The sequence below is a fragment of the Conger conger genome, chromosome 6 (assembly GCF_963514075.1).
Source record: "Conger conger chromosome 6, fConCon1.1, whole genome shotgun sequence".
Taxonomy (NCBI): Eukaryota; Metazoa; Chordata; class Actinopteri; order Anguilliformes; family Congridae; genus Conger; species Conger conger.
Window position 1 is genome coordinate 11,804,927 of NC_083765.1, and position 17,970 is coordinate 11,822,896.

At 44.2% G+C, this 17,970-nt stretch overlaps 1 protein-coding gene across 2 annotated transcripts in view; it reads left to right on the forward strand.

The window, feature by feature from the left end:
* Window positions 1–773: 773 nt before the first annotated feature.
* Window positions 774–17,970, forward strand: part of LOC133130775 (serine/threonine-protein kinase BRSK2-like) — a 106,022-nt gene continuing 88,825 nt past the window's right edge. For both annotated transcript variants that reach the window (XM_061245599.1, XM_061245600.1), the window contains exon 1: window positions 774–1,033. In XM_061245599.1, coding sequence (XP_061101583.1) covers window positions 943–1,033 — 91 coding nt within the window. In that variant the 5' untranslated portion in view covers window positions 774–942. The remainder of the gene's footprint in view (window positions 1,034–17,970) is intronic.

Consider the following 17,970-nt stretch of genomic DNA (forward strand, 5'->3'; position numbering starts at 1 on the left):
TTGCTTACCTCGTTAAATATTTAAGTCACTTTAATGAATGCGTTTGCCAAATTACTAAATTGTAAATCGGTGTTTGCATTTACGTATTTTATATAGCACTCCATGTTTTGCGTTGTCAGAAGAATTGCAATTTCATCAACTACCTGCAATTGCAGCAGAAAATCAGTCCCAGCAGAGGTGGCGCAGTAATTGGAATAGAAATAGTTTTTGTGTGAACGCTGTGCATTGTAATTCGATAGAATTTTATATTTGCCGCACTGAGGCAATTCAAAAGGGGAACTGTCTTAATAGGCTATACGCCAAATTCAGTTTTCAATGTCAACAGTAGCCAACGTATAACAGCAACAAACCTGGTAGTATCCACATCATTCTTGATAAAGCGTATTAGAGCAGAAATGATTAAATATTCTCACAGACCATTGTCGGAACATTGTACGTACCCTTTTGCTTTTTGCTAATGCATATTACTTTTTTTTTCTCGTCTTTTTTGTAATAAATCCATAAGGCGCTAAAACACCGATTTGCTAATTTGGGAAGCGTAGCAGTCTGCTAATTGGTCGGATCCCTTGTCAGTCAGCGGTTATTTCTGCGATCCTCCTTCAGTCTCCCGTCCACAGCGAGCTGCGCTCTCTGGCGGCTTCACAGCACCGACGCTAGCTGAGAGAAGCCGCGCATGTTCTCGAAACACAATGCTGTTCGGGTCTTAAGAGCGCCTCTGTTCATCCGCAAAGAAGAAAAAGAACGGGGAAAATCTACCTACACATACTGAGAGAGAGAGAGAGCGAGAGAGGGAGAGAGAGAGAGAGAGGGGCACACCGACAGGAGGCAACGTCTAATCTGGGAAATAAATAATTGTTGGACGAGAACAAGAAAGGATTGCGTTATTATTTGCGTTATTAGCAGCACTTAGGTTGTACATCTTTATTTTCTTCAACCTTAAAAATGTCATCGTCTGGTAAAGACAACAGCGGTGCTCATGCTAATTACGTGGGACCATACCGTTTGGAGAAGACGCTCGGGAAAGGACAGACAGGTTTGTCTTTTGAATCATTTTAAATTGCCTTTCCCTTTCAAATGTGGCATTGCAGTCTCTCTGCCTTGGCTCGCCGGTTGATTATAATCGTTGAAATGTATTGCTTCGCATTTTGTGATTTTGGGATAGTAAGAGCCTGGGTTATCGACAATTCTGGGCTTGGGATTCTTATACTATTGCTTGCTGTAAATATATTACGCTTGAGGTCTCCAAAGGACAAGCGCTTTTCTTAATATCACACGTTATCCCTTTTGCTCAGTATTCTCTCTGAGGCGGTCTCCGGAATTGAAGGATGATAATACACATGAAAACTCCGAAATCGAGGCATATTGCTTATTTTACGAAAATCAACTTATTCCCTGTTGTTCGTTCGCTTTGCTCATACGCTTTGTGCTGGTTACAGTGCCAATTACCGTATTGTGCCATTTAACCACATTGACTGGAGTTCTTGCAGAGTGTTTCGTAATTAACCAATATTTCACCAGTACCTTAAATCTAGTTTATTTTGCCTTGCGATTATGTGAAAGTGTGGTTAGGTGTGAAGAAATTATGAACAGTGAGCATAATAGCCTGCAGCAGGTGCCGTGCTGGTTTAGTTTATAGTCGTCATCATCAGTGATTACAATGTTAGAACATTCACCGGAGAAGCAGTCACACTGAAGAGGAATGTCAGGCTAATAACTCATCGATAAGAAATTCATTTTAATTTTTAAGCGCTGTTCACTTGGAAAGACTGCTTTTCGAATAATGTGGTCTACATTACATATTTTAATATTTTTTAAAGTAGTGGAATATTGGCAACGAGGATGCGTCTTAGCGGCAGTAGAAGTTGGCGTGCAGGAGCGTGGACCCAAACTGCAAGAGATGCGTCGCTTATTCTCAGCGACTTGCCCTCAAAAGGGAGAAAGTGAACTGCGCATAATGTAGTTTTCTGTCCTGATGTCTTGATCGTCTTCAGCTGTGTCCTTCCCTGTGCACCTCAGTTGGAACTTACTGTAACTCAGTGTGTGGATCCAATTTGTTTAAGGGTATTTAACTTGTAAAGACTATGTGATAACGTGTCCTATTGGGAGGCAATAATTCGCCCGCACCCTGGACTCAAAACATCAAAAACAGCGTCTGATTTCTCGTGGTTATTGCGGGTCTGGTCTCTAATCGTCATGCATTGGGCTTCTATGGCCACAGTCACAGATGGACAGAGTGATTGTTACTGTACAGATTAACGGTCACATACTCATGGTATTGAGATGACATTTTAAAAACTGGTTCACAGAAATCCATGGGCACATTCTTCCGGAAGGTTTTGCTGATGATGTATTGTTTGTTTGGAAAATGATGCGCGATGTGAATGAAGTACATATGCACACTTCTTATACATTCAGCATTGAAATAAGCACTTAATGCCCCTGTGAATATACAATATACTCTGCTGAATTAAACTCTGAATTTACAGGTACTGAATTGCATACAGAACAGGACTATAAGTGTATGCAACAAAGCTGAAATGAGCATTCTTTGGCTTTCTTTAGATAGTCAGTAGGCTACTGTGTTCAGATATCCTACTGAAATAACTATTTATCAGTACTATGAGTGTATTCTACGGAATTGAAATAGTAACTAAGTTTGTGCAGATACACCGTAGCAGTTCCCGTGGTACTGATAGGGTGTGTTGATATGGGTGCTCAGGGTGTGTATGGGCTGCCAGTGTGGAGTGTGTGCTCCCTGTCCGCTCTGGTATTTATAGCAGGAGCTGCAGGGCCAGGCGATCAGGCAGTACTGCAGGGAGCTGGCTTCATTATGTGATTAGGCAAACGCACACATGCCTCTCTCCTGCCTGTGCACATTTAATCCCCAGGTCAAAGTCACCCGCAGCTAACACTCACGTGTGCGTGGGTCTGGAGAGCATGACTGCACGGGTCGGGGGAGCCCTGGAGCTCGGCCGCACAGCCTTTAACGGACACAGGGAACACTTGTTAACTATGTTTTGTACTGAAGCATGATGCTATTCTTGCTTTGAAGCTCTCGGTGTCCTGAGGTCTGATGCCCATCCCCTCAGCAGTTCTTTGTGATGTTTAGATATATGGTATCCCTTTAGATGGAGCTATGCACTTTTTATAGGGTCATGAACCCCAAAAGCACTCATAAACCATTTCTGTGTGTCTGATTGGGCAATGCTGCAGACCCCTGTCTCAACTACAGTACAGTACTGTATATTGTTACGCTATCTCTGCTCTGGTAAATACGTAGCTACTGTTGGCTAATATTATACATTGCTGTCTTGGTGTAAGGGATAACCCGTTAGATGTAGGATAGAATGTTCCCATTGTAAAACTGCATTCCATGTTATCATATAAGGGGACCACAGTGAATAAAGCTTAGTATGCTATCTGAGTATATTCATATACATTTTATGTGTAAGTTTTACTGACATAATTACAGTAAAACATGTTGTTATATTTCGTTAATGGCTTAGACATAAATTCAGTATGTAGCAATGCAAATGAATGTACATTTAAGCATTGGGAACATTTATATAGTGTCCCACTTAACTTCTTAGGGGTATCTTTAAACACAAGTTTTGTAATGGTGCTAGGAAATCATTGAACTGTTGGTAGTATAAAGTACTTCAATTAAGTTTACTGGCACTGTGTTGCCAAGTTACAGCGTATATGGGACTTTTCCATTACACTGCAATAAATAACTAGTTAATGCATATATTTTGTCTGTGGACACATTAGCACATTTATTTATACATTCTCTCTAAGAAAAAAATTGATGTTCTTCAGAAATCTTTGGGCTAACATTGTGATCTGCCAGGGCTCTTGGGTGTAAGGGAACTTGCATTGAAAACAGTATGGAAGGAACTACTGCCTTCTGAACGTGTGTCAGTACTGGGTAGTGTACAGTAGCTGGCATGCACATTTGTTTTACATGTATTGCTTGCATGTTTTGCTTTGCTTGTGTAAGTACTTTGAGCCTGTGTCCTGAACAGCTCGCAACCCTGAGTTCCTTTTTAAACATTTTTGGGTTTCTTTCTGTGTCTGTATTCAGGACATGGTATTTTTATACTTACATATTGGAGTGATTTTATTTCCCTGGTTATGTAAATTCATTAATACATGCTCCCCTTTGAATATACCAGGAAATGTATTCCTCTTCTCCTCACATGCAGGGAAAAGTTTATTAAACCTCTGGCTTATTACTAATCAGACATATGAATTATGTTGAAGGCTTCCACAACGCAAGGTAGAAGATAAATACTGCCTTTTGTGGTTAATTGTTAAACCTTAAACAACCATTTTTTGCCCTGTGTAAAATATTACAGAACATATGTTTGTTTCTTGTACTGTATTTGTTTCTGAACGTAGAGTAAATCAGCCTTACCTTGTCGATGATCAACATTATCGACTCAAACAGCCCATCAGTTCCTGTTCTTGTGTTGTCTGGAAGCCTGGCTGTGGTGGTTATTGCTTCCTGTGTTGTTTGCAAGGTAGGCTATGCTATGGCCACAACACACTGGTGTCAGTTGGTATGTATGCATTTTGGCATGGATTTGTCCAATATGTTTTCCGCACTTTCTATATGTCATAAAAATACCATATAAACCCAAACCAGATTAATGGCTCCCTATATTAGAGTTGGATTTTCTTTCTCAAAGGTTTACTGCTACATTTTTATTCTTGATTATAACTTGGACTGTTATGACTGTCTACTGTATGCAGACTGGCCCAGTCAATGGGTTTTTCCCATATGTGAGATAAAATATGATTGGCACCAGCTATGGAAATAGCATTAAATATGGCATTAAGCTGGGATTTTAAAGCTCCCCCAACAGAGGTGGTCTTATTTTAAATTGCAGTGATTGCTTAATCGATACCATTTTGTGAAAGTCTCTGAGGAGGACATTTAACGGTCAGGCGAATTTGCACATGGTCCGACATCATCACACACTTCTGATTATGATTGTAAAAAAGGTGTCAGGTATGGATACATTACTGTCATCCTTTCACTCTCATTGTGACGTCTTAATCATATGGGTTAACACTGGAGGAAATGGCTGTTTTTGAACACTGCATTTTATTACATGTCAAAGTCCTTTAAATTCTGCAACCATCTCAATCTTGGTGTGGCATGTGGATCAGTCAGCTGCACAGTATTGGCGTGCACATTTCCACAACAAAAAGATCACTGGTGAAGTTGTAAAGCTGGACCTTGAAAATGGAGAGGAATTGGGCTTGAAAACAAAATGGAATAGGCTTTCGAGGCTGTGCAATTTATTGTAGCCGATTAGTAGCCTTCTTATATGAGTTCAATAGAGAACTTGATTGACATAAAAATAATATGGATGTGCCTGCAGATTTTTTTTCACTTGTACTACACTGAGAAACATTGGTGGAGCCCTCCCTGGAGCTGAATGGATGACCAGTAATCACAAAATCATACAATCGTTCAGCTATTATTCTGAGCCCGGATGCTGTTTCCCTAATCGACCTCTCCAGCTGCACTTTCATATGTGATGGGCCCAGTTCCTGTTATCACATGATAGACGTGCAGTTGCTACAGTCCTGCGATTGCTGGCAATCACCATAGAAAGAGAGTCAAGCTGTGACAGTGATGCTTAAGCTGAATTGGCTGGTGGATATGAAGAGGGATCCTGAGGGGAAGCTCTGAAACTGTGCCCTGTTCCCTCTGTCCTGTTTCATGTGTCTCCACAGACATCCGCACTCTAAAGTGTCACTGACACCTGAGGGTAATCTGCTGATATTTTGCTGTTAATAAGTAAACCATTATTTATTATAAATTATAAATGATCAAAAATATTTAGCGTGTACTATGTTTCCGCTCTGAAATGGGAACTGTTAGCACTGCTTTTTGAGTCCTCCTGCACAAGAGTGTGCACACCTTGTCCATCAGCCAGTGACTATTTTACACACTACAGTCCACACCGGGCTCTTGGAAGAGAGAGCTGATTGGAGGAGAGTCTGATGATGACTGATTAAATCTGCGGAGGCTGGATATTTTTTAAGATTTAAGACTTGTAATTGCATTTATAATGTCTTATTTGGACAGGGAAGTTTTTTAACACACCTGCAAAATGTAATAAACTGCTGGCTTGGTCACCTAAGGAAATTGCGACTGCCACTTCCCCTGCGGACACACACATTACATTACACGCAGTGAGTGGGAGGAATTGGTGACCGTTCCACATTATTGTTCTGCAGTAGAGGATTTTTTTTGCCAGGAGGGCATCTGTTAATCCAATCGTTTTAGCCTCGGTGGAGCGCAGTATTTTTTTGCCACACTTTTTCATGTTTGGCAGTGATGTAGCACATCGGTCAGGATGTTGAATGTGTGATTCATGCTGTTGTTATTGTCGCTGTTGTAATCAGATTCCAGTGCTCAGGATTGAGGGAGGTAGTGCCCTAATGCACCTGGGACTATCAGAGTGGGGTTTTTGGAGCTCACGTGTGGACCCAACATCACCTGTGGGAGGTCAAATCTGGCTGCTATTGAAGATTTTTAGGGAAAGCAGCTGACCGTAAGTCACCCCTGTTTAATGTCATAATACACTACCCCTTAGAGGTGCTGCCACAGGTGAAATTGCTATTTGTTTGTAAGCGTAACTTTGAGGTCCTTTTATTGGTAAGATGATGTGGTGTGTGCAGAACTCATTGGATTTCATGGAAGAGAATACACTAGGAATAGATATGAAATTACAATGCAAAGATAAATAGGTATCATGTTAAAGGACTGCAGTTTATATCGTGCTTTCCACAATCTCAAATTACTTTAGCATGAAAGGAAGATCAACCTAGTTTTCTGCAACCAACGTGTAGCACCTGCTGTTCAGAGCAGTGGACTGAAATATCCAAGATCCAATATCCAAAATAAATGAAGTTTATTTATAAATAAAGTGTTTTTGAAATGCCCTCATCAAATCCTGTGCTACTCAGTCTTCCTGACTGTCTTCCTGTGCTTCACACCAAACAGCCTCTGAAAGTGTAAACGCCGGCATCAGTGCCACGGCCTATTGGTCAGTATGTGTGCCCTGTCTTTCCAGCCACAGGTCAATAAGAGCGGCTTTTCCCACTGACTGCTGCCCCCGCCCTCTTCATAGATCGGCCCCGCCTCTCACAGTGCATGTGTGAAATCAGCGGCGTGTTAAATCAGACATGCCCGTGGGGAATCGCATCGATCGAAGAAAACGCACAGTTTGTATCAAATGATTTTCAGAGGCTAATGATGGAGAGAGGGACGAGGAGATTAAAAAATGGGAAAAGGGAAGGCAGGCTTTGCCACGCTCTCTGCAGTCAGCCTGAGAGGCTTCTGATATCAGTCATGCTTCCTCCTCTTACTGATGAGTTAATGAGATCTTCCCTGTGGACTGACCTGCGATGGTTACTACTTTTTGGAGTAAGATCAGAGTCTCACCATCTGCTTTTTGAAAGCCGTGTATCTGCATGAACTCAAGACATTGATACATTGTGCGTAATAGACTGAGTTTTCATAGCTTTAAAGGAGCACTGTCACACTTGTTTCAGTTGAGATTATTTTATTAAATGCTTAAATTATGTGTGTAGGCCTTTTTAAAATCACCCTAAGTGGATCCATTTCCTAAATATGGGGCAAACTTCTCAGGGTAAAACAAGCTTGAATCTCCAGCCTGTGTTTCCCAGAAGGTAACAGGTGCTCAAACTCCACCCTTGAATGCAGAGACAGGTTTATGGACGGCCACCCATCCAGACACTCCCACGAATATATGGTAACGTTAGCATACAAATATCACTGAGCGATATGACTTTGGCGAGTTAGAGGACAGGCTTTTCGATTTTGACAACAGAAATACAATCTTACATTTTTTTTTATCCGGAATATTCACAGAGGAAGAATTGCGTGAGTGAGAGAGGCAGACATCGGAGGACGAAGGAGGCAGCCGAAGCTAACAGAGAGCAGAGAAGTGGGAACAGAAATGGGTGTCAGTGTGGGAACTGTGAACCCGTGCATACGGAGACGTAGAGCCTTTGCTGCATGCGAATGGGGTTGAGGGCGACGCCTGTCAGCTGAAACCGAACGCGGAGTTTGCATCAGTGCCGATAACAACTCTGAACCCTTGCTACATCCTGCAGTATTTACCAACTTCTTCTGCAGCAATTGGAGTTGAATTCCAATTTAATCCATAAATTGGAAGAAGTATCCAGTTATTTTATGGTTCCTCCTCCTTTCCAGTCTGCCCTCTCCTCAGGATCACCACGTTCTTCGTCTTGGCGATCATATGGAAGCCTTCAATAGCTGTCATTCATGAACAGATCAAGAAATGTTGCTAAAATATCAATTCCCACAGTAAAATTTTGGGCTAATTAATTTGCATGGTGGCTTATCTGGTGAGGGGGGCCGTTAGTTGTCCATTAAGTGTGTCTTTGGCTCAGATGGTTTGGGAATTGTTGTGCAGCTTGCCTGGCCACTTTGGACTGAGGTGGGGAGGGGGGGTAGGTTGTCCATTGTCCCTGTCTGACACAGTGAGAGGTGTACACATTTTTAGGGAGGTTTGAGGACTGTTCCCACACTTCAGGTCTGGCTTCAGGTCTCCAGTCAGCCCCTCCTCCCAAATTCAATTATTCAAAGAGTTCTGTAACCCAAAAGCGGTTTTTCAGGCTAATGTTGCGTAAGCCATTGTACATTTCCATTCACCTGAGATGATCTGGTGCCACCCCTAAATAAGTCTGCCCCATAACTTGGATGACTGTGAATGCTGCCATTCATAGAACCTGACTATTTACCAGTCATATACTCTCTCTCAGCCTGGTGTTGCTTTCAGGAGGTGGGGTTGATGCTAAATGGCCTCTTTCATGTCTTGAGTTTATGTGTTCCTTCCACCTCATTTGTGTGTCTATTTCCCATATTGCATACCAGTATTCATTTATGTTGAAGCCAACTCCAGTCAGTCATCAGTAATGATGTATGGCACGTGAATGTGTTTCTGACTCTGCTATGTTATTCAGACTACAATTGCCATTTTATTGCAAATGTCGTCAGGATGGTTTGAGCCACAGAGTGCAGCTGCTTGAGTGTTGTTGCTGTACACAGGTCTGCTGACCTGGGCCAGCGCTGCTGCGGTCTGCTTCAGTTTGTGCTGCCCTGAGTGGCATTTCCCTCTTCACTTTCTGCCTCTTTAACCTGCAGCTGCTTCATTTTGGGTCCCTCTGGCCTGTTGATTAATTTCAGTTTGTGACCTCTTTACCCTGTAGATCAGCGTTGGTCTCTCTATGGGAGGGGAAAATGCAGATTCACAGCAGCGGTGAAACTGTGACACTGCGCAACTCAATGCCTGCTGGGAGATGTCTGCCTAATCCTAGGGAATTATGCAGGCAGCTTTATTTATTTATTTATTTATTTATTTATTTATTTATTTATTTATTTATTTATTTATTTATTTATTTATTTAGTATCTGTACAGTTCAGCACTGTTTGAATGGGACCATAGAATTCCACTGTGAATTAGTCAGTTTTGTTTCTGCTGTTTGCTTAGTGATGTGTGACTGGCCTATGTGTAAGCTTCATTCTTTTGCATGTGTGGTGGAAGTATATGAGAAATGGTGAACAGTGGCAGTGGCTCAGTAGTGCTCAGTTTTGGCTAGTACCCGTGTTCAGGGAAGGGGGGTATTGCAAGGCCCGTGGTGGGAACATGATTTGGTCCGAATCAAAATTATTTATGTGCTTTGCGCCTGTTCGTCAAAAGGCGGTTTGGGGGTTTCCATGGCAACCCTGGGAAGACTCCGCACCTGAATGTGCGTACTGGTGGTCTCTCCCTGGTGCATGATTCCAGGGCCCTGCCTGGGGGTGGGGGTGGGGGGGGGGGGGAGCTGCACTATTGAGCCCAACATCAGCCGCTGAGCTGGAAGAATCCGAATGAGGCACCTCCAGTCTCCACTGCTCACAGGAGAGGCCCTCAGTGTCGTAGGAGAGAAACCGATGATTCCTGCGAGCTGTTCACTCCATGCAGGCTGATGCAGCGCTCGCTCTCTGCTAATGGGTCAACATTACCATTACCATTCAGCTCTCTGCTTATGCTACCTCATCATTGGCCTCACCAGGGTAAGAGAACCTGCCATGATCTCATTTGGGACAGACAGAGGCACACAGAGACTCCAGGGGGTTGAGACGGGAAGGTGAGCAGGGCCTGTAAGCACATACAGTACAAAAACACACTCTTTCTCTTTGGTAACATTTGGACACATCCCAGGATACAATTCTGCTCAAGTGAACCCAGCACAGGAGCGGGAGGAGATTATTGTTTATTTCCTTACATTTACTATTTTCTCCAGCACAAAGACCTTCAGTTTTTGCTGTGGGGAAATAACCTTTTTCTACGTTTCCCTTCTGTATATTCCCGATGCATTGTGCATGCCCCGGGGTCTGTGTGCGGATAATTGCATGATGGTGTGAGCTCTGCGGTATCAAGGCTGCCGGAATCGAACAGCGACTGCTCTCTTCCAGGAAATGAAATTTCATGGGAGCTCTTCTAAAACAGCAGGAAATGTAAAACATAAAGATAAAATTATAGACAGAAACATTAGTTAATTGTCCTCTAAAAAGGCAATTTGGTTCAGAAGGAAAGTATGAAAGTGCATCGGATGGATGTGCTTCTAGTTTTATCGTGTAAATCTGGTAATTGCTCATAAAAAGGATTTGTACCACATGCAGAATACTGCGGTTATAAAATTGGAAAATGACTTTTAGACTTTTAGACTCAATGCAATTAGGAAAATCGTGTAGTATGAATGTGTACTAGACCTTTGTCAATTTTATGTAATGGTAAAATGCACTCTTTGGTTTGTAGATCAAATCGTTCCCTTTAAGATGAATGAAAGTTACATTGAAACAGACTTGCTTCACTGAGGTGCTGACAAACCTTTGTTTTATACCAATTAAAAGCATTTCATTTCAGAGAACAAAAGATATGTACTGTTTCTTTAGTGTAAAAAAAATCTGCTGAACAACTTTTCTTGTTTTTTTTGGGGTTTTTTTCATATTGCGGGAGTGCCCAAAGCACTGGAGCTATTTTGGTGGTTGTTATATTCCTTTATTTTCAGCATTCAGGCCCTTGGCTCTCTCCCTCTCGTTAATTCAAAGCCTGCTCAGTCCGGGCGCTAATAAGGGCTTGATAAAATATTAAAGCCTTTTATACTCTGGAGGTGAGTTTAAAATCTTGTCGTCTGCATGTTCCGGAGTTTGTGTCTCTTCCTGTCCTCTTGTTGCTCTCTTCCCTGCCAGGACAGAAACAGTCCAGATCCAGTGCACTGGTTCTTTGTTTCAGAAGCCTGTGCCAGGGTTAATTAAATTAGTGGTGTACTACTACAATGCTTCATGAAATTAGTAGTGTACTACTACAATGCTTCATGAAATTAGTAGTGTACTACTACAATGCTTCATGAAATTAGTGGTGTACTACTACAATGCTTCATGAAATTAGTGGTGTACTACTACAATGCTTCATGAAATTAGTGGTGTACTACTACAATGCTTCATGAAATTAGTGGTGTACTACTACAGTGCTTCATGAAATTAGTGGTGTACTACTACAATGCTTCATGAAATTAGTGGTGTACTACTACAGTGCTTCATGAAATTAGTGGTGTAGTACTGCAGTGGTTTTTGAAATTAGTGGTGTACTACTACAGTGCTTCGTGAAATTAGTGGTGTACTACTACAGTGCTTCATGAAATTAGTGGTGTACTACTACAGTGCTTCATGAAATTAGTGGTGTACTACTACAGTGGTTTGTGAAATTAGTGGTGTACTACTACAGTGCTTCATGAAATTAGTGGTGTACTACTACAGTGAAGACACTTTCTAAGTCTGGCCTGGATTCAATCAAAATGGATCCTTTGTCTTCCAACGAAGTGTGTGTATTAATTCTGACAGTTGCTAAACTTTGGTCTTTGTGAATTGAAGCTAAAGATAAGTGTTGATTCCTGCCTGTCCTGCCTGTGTGCCCGTACAATGTTTCTGTGCAATGCTAAGTCTGTATCACCGTGTTCCAATTGCTGGGCTCAAGAATTGAATAAATGTTTTCATGAAACTATGGACTTCTAAACCACAAGAAATATCAAAGACGGCTTGTTACCAGCTTACAGACTGTGGTACGAGTTTATCCTGAACGGCAATACGAGAGCCCTCTGCATGCAGCTGCACACAGTAATAGGACTGCAGTGATGGTGGTTTTCTTACTGGGTAAACCTTCAAGTTTAGCTCTTCCTTGTTCTTTTTGTGCAGCTTGTGTTCTCCTGTGTTCAGGGTCTGCCTGCAGGTCGGAGGGAGCTTCATTATCTCTGTGGCCGGAAGGTTGAAGTGGCTGTTTCAGCTCACCACCATTCCCCCCCTCTCCCCATTGCTTCTCTGAAAGCACACCCCTCGTATTGGTGGTGGGGAGAAGCGGCTCTTGATTGGCTCCTGGCTGCATTAGCAGGCGGAGGCCATTGCTGCAGTCCCTGAGGGCTCTCGATTGCTCTTCAGGTGAGCGCTACAGCTGCTGAGGGACCCTCTATGGCACACTTCTGGCAAATGAACCAGCACAGAGCCACCTGCCCCTGAGGACAACACATATAGAAGAGCACTATGAGCTGCCAGAACATACAGATTCTGTCAGGTTAGCTATGACCACACATACAGTAACGACAGCACGTACTGTACAGTGGAGGATAGTTATAACAACATGCAGTAGAGGGTGGTTATAAGCACATAAAGTGGAGGGGGTGGTTATAAGCACATAAAGTGGAGGGGGTGGTTATAATGGCACATATTCTGGGTGGTTATAAGGGCACATACAGTGGAGGGGGTGGTTATAATGGCACATACTGTGGGTGGTTATAAGGGCACATACAGTGCAGGGGGTGGTTATGAGAGCAAACACTGCAGCTGTTATTGGTGTAATCTGTGGTGCGTGTCGGTCAGGAGCCCTGCTATGTGAGAGGCAGGTTTATTGCAGGCCGGTCTCTTGGGGGACGTCATTACCCCCGACTCCCAAGAACTCCGCGCTGCTCTCTCTCCTCTCGCACTTACTTATGTACGTACATGCACACTTATTTCTTTATTTATTTACTTCTGTGGGTCAATTATGTTTATTACCCAGTGATGAGAGATTTAATCGATTGGCACAGATGCTGCAGCGGTGCGGTGCTTACTAAGTACCCTGCGGAGGAGACCTGTGAGAGAGAGCGAGAGTGTGTACGAGTGCGTATGTGCGTGTGTGTGTGTGTGTGTGTGTGCATTTGTGTTTGTGTTTATGTGTATGCGGTGCTATTGGGAATTCTATCTCTGCGAGCATGCGTGTGTGCGTGTGAATGTGCACACATGTGAGTAAGCGGTAAGCAGTGATCGCTGTATTGAGACTAGGCGGCTGGCTGGGGTGTATGACGGTGTTGAAGTGATGTTGGTAGACTTGGAAAGGAAGCCCTCCTATTCTCCTGATTGTCCTAGAGGTGTTGTGGCTCTCGGCAGTGCTGCCACAGTCACTGTTGAAGAGCGCGGGCATGAGCTGAATTTCAGAACGCGTTCTCCCCGCTGACCGCGCGGTCTGAGTGCAGGCTCCTGGTCCTAGTGCCGCGCTGTTCACATTCCTCAGCTGATGAAAGAGGCCTTGATTGCTTTCCCTTATTTGTGGGCATATCCTTGCTGCGTTGCCTCTGGTTACCATGGTAACAACAATAAGCGTACTTGTAATGCTGTGGGCTTCAAAGACGAGATTGAGATTGAAGAGGGTAGGTGGGTGGGTGGGGGGTGGTGGGGAGAGGATGACAGTCAGCAAGTCACAAAGGAAATACCAAGCAATTCTATTGTCACATGACCTTTAAGTCCTGTTAAAGACTGACGGAACAGCTTACGGAAATAATAACATCACTATAAGACGGGGGTTAAATGGAGTGCATTAATACATGCCCTTGTTTCACTGTGAAAGTGATGTAATTTTAATTTTACAGCATCTATTCAGATCAAAGCCTTGATTGACTTGCCTCATGCTGTTGGAGTTTAACAGAACGTCCCCCTTCACCGTGTATGTGCTTAAACTAAAGTGACATTAAAACAGCCTTAATCTGAATCAGTTGTGGAAATACTGACAAGTTAAGCTCACAGGAGCAGGAGGGCTGCGCTGTAATTGAAATGACACTGTGGCAGTGTCATGTGACTCTGCAGTGTGGAGATGGTGGTTCATGGGAGTTCCTTACTGAACACTGCTGCCTCATCTCACTGCAGGCTGTTCAGTCCTCTCACTGAACACCACTACCTCATCTCACTGAACACCGCTGCCTCATCTCACTGAACACCACTACCTCATCTCACTGAACACTGCTGCCTCATCTCACTGCAGGCTGCTCCCTCCTCTCACTGCAGGCTGTTGCAGCACCATGAGAGACCATGCATTGCACTGCAGACAGAGGAGTACAGGATATAGGTCCCTTTTGGCCTGGGAGTGAAGTTGTGCTGGTACCAAATTACTCTATAGTGTTTAGTCATATGACCCCGGGAACCTCTTCTTATTGATTTCCCTGAAGCTGCCAATGACCCACACAGCTCAGATCAGTCTGCATGGCAACTCACATATGCACGCACACACACATGCCCACATACGTATATGCATATGCGTGCACATATTGTACACGGCCACACATACACATACACACACGCTCTCGCCCTAGGTGCGGTTTTGTAGTGTCTGAGTGAGTGAGCGGGCGCTGTGCTGTGACATCAGCACACAGATGTCCGGCGCCTGGCCTGGGCCTGCCTGTACAGTGGTGCTGAACCCATCTGGACAGGCTGCAGATGGGCTGGCCAAGATGACAGGCCAGCGCTGTGCCAACAGATGCTACTGCTGAATATCTCACACACACACACACACACACACACACACACACACACACACACACACACACACACACACACACACACACACATACTGTACACACACTCAGACGCACACACTCAAATGTGCACACATGCACACGCACACGCAGACACACACACACACACACATGCACATGCAGACACACACACGCACACACACACACACACACACACACATACACACATGCTCACACACACACACACACATACACAGACATGCGCACATGCACACACACACACACACACACATGCACATGCAGACACACACATGCACACACACACACACACACACACACACATACACACGCACACACACACACACACACACACACACACACACACACACGCACACACACACACACACACACAGCCCTGACCTTGCAGCTGTGGATGTGCAGTATGGCAGTACTGTCCTCCTCTGGGTCAGTAATTAATCTGCTGGTGGGCTCAATGAGTGGCCATCTGAGTGGGTGGTGCTGTTTGCGATTGGCTTAGACAAGAGATCGCAAATAATTGTTCTCCAATGCAAACAGTGAAATGTCTATTGTCAGGGTGATAGCTGGGAGGGTGGCATTCTCAGGCAGATGGGTCACATGACTCCCTGGGGCTGTTGAACAGTGCTGGTGATTGGAGGGGAGGGTGGAGGCACCGCCTGCATGTGCTTTGATTAAGGCGAGCAGCTGGCAGTCGGAGAAAGGGGATCACATCACCCTGGACCACTATCTGCATGAACCATCCTGACAAAAGACCATAGATCATAGCAGCTGTGTCTGTATCAGGGTCTGTGTGTGTGTGTAATCAATGAATGTATATGAAGATTAATATATTTCTCAGGTGCTTTTTGGGAGCTGGTGGGCTTTTGTCTGTTCGCACTAGAGCAGTTCCTCTAAATCGTTAAGCCCCTCCATTTTATGTCATTTCTTATTATTCAATGCGAGCGAGTAGGCTTTATCGCATCATCGAATGTGATTTCTCTCCCTCTCGCTGAGTCACACAATCATGCATTTGCTAAGGTCATAGTTCACAGCTCTCTCTCTGTCCCTCGCTTGCCCTCCGTCTCTCCATCCCTTGCTCCCTCTTTCTCTCTCTCTCTATTGTCCTGCGTAATCTGTGCTGCTGGCCGGCAGAGTCCTCTTCCCTCAGCGATGGATTAATGCAGATTAAGCCTGCCGCTATTTGTGTTCTCTGCCCTGCCCCCCCTTCTCCCTTCTGGACATTTAAATCCAAACAAAACATTCGCATGTAAACTTCAGGAAGTAATCACAGTCTCATGCAAATGACATGAAGTAATTACAGTCACATGTAAACAAGGCGTAATCCACAGCATCAAGTAATCGCAATCGCATGGAGTGATCCACGACGCGACGTGCTCGGTCAAATGTAAATTGCATCAGGAATTCACAGTCACATTTAAGACGAAAACGCGTTTGTGTGCAAATGACCTGGAATTTTTAAAATTGCATGTAGCTAAATGACAATAATAGTCATATTGTCATGTACGTTACATGATGTAATCACATGCACCTGTAAACAACATGAAGTAATGAATTCACGTGCCAAGCATTAGGCAGTGGTTGGCCCACTGATTCTGTATTTGCATTGCAGGCGGTTGGGGCTAATTGCTTTCAGGGTTTTTATTTGAGCTTTTAGCACTAGGGAGATGAGCCCTGCTGTGTTGTTGGGGGTTTAATTTCCTTTCAGGAGAGAAGACTATAAGAACAGTTAAAGAGGGAGATTTCCAAAACACAGTGCCCTTGAGCAGGCTCCATTTTCTGTTGTGTTTCATTGTTTACTGTGAACGGCGATGTAAACCTCCCAAAATCTTCACCAAAACCACCCCCTGCTCCCAACCAGCCCCCATTTTCAAACTCTTAGAGGTGGGGTGTAGTGTTAGTGGTGGTGGAATCCTGTGGGGTGGTGTTACAGACAGTGGGGAGTTGTGTTGTGGTGTTTTGGGAGGTTGGGGGTTGTGGTGTTGTGTTTGGGGAGTTGGAAAGGTGAGGAGCTTGGTGTAGTGTTTGGGGAGCTGGGGAGTTGTGGTGTGGTGTCATAGGCAGTGGGGAGTTGTGTATTGGGAGGTGGGGGGTTGTGGTGTAGTGTTTGGGGAGGAGATAAGTTGTGGTGTGGTGTTAGGTAAGGTGTGGGTTATGGTGCTGTGTTAGGGGCGTTGGAAAGGTGAGGAGCTTGGTGTAGTGTTTGGGGAGCTGGGGAGTTGTGGTGTGGTGTCAGAGGCGGTGGGGAGTTGTGTTGTAGTGTTTGGGGAGGCAGTTAGCTGTGGTGTAGTGTTTGGGGAGATGTAGCGTGATTTATTGAATGAGGAAGCTCACCTCAATGCTCATCACTGAGCAGACCTGATATGTTTGATAGGAATAAATGTATGTCCTGCCCTTAGATAAGCCTACTACACATCACCATGTCGACATGCTGATGTTTATTGTCCTGGTAGGACAATGGCTGTTTCTCTCCATATTGTTCAGAGGCCTGAGCATGAATTGTGTTGCAGGGGGATGTATAATGGGCTATTTGTTTGCCCTTCCCCTGTGTTTTGAGGCACCGGGGAGAGACAAATGCATTTTTCCAGTCGATAAAGGGATGGAGGTGTGAATAACACAGGCAGAGAGTCAGAGGAGTATGTACGGACTGGCTCCTGCCACACACAAACACTCCTCTGTATCAACACTCTGCTCCCTCTCGTGTTTAATGGCTTTAGTGTTCGTTTGCTGTCCTGATATGTTGGAATGAAGAGGCCTAATTCCCTTGTGTAATCAAGTGTGGCCAAAACAGCACTGGCACAGCTAGACAGTTTCATCTGTCCATCCTTTCCTCTCCCCTGGGGATGCCAATGTACCCAGCATGAATCTCTCTCTCATGAGAATGCCTAGACTGTTCCCAGCATGCATCTCTTTCACTGTCACTGGAGTGAATTCTCTGTTTAAGACCTCTGTGTGTGTTGTCTGAAATGGTTGAACTCTATTTGGCCAGCAGCCATACCACCATGCATGCTGAATGGTTGAAGCTAAGCAGGTGTGGGCTTGGTT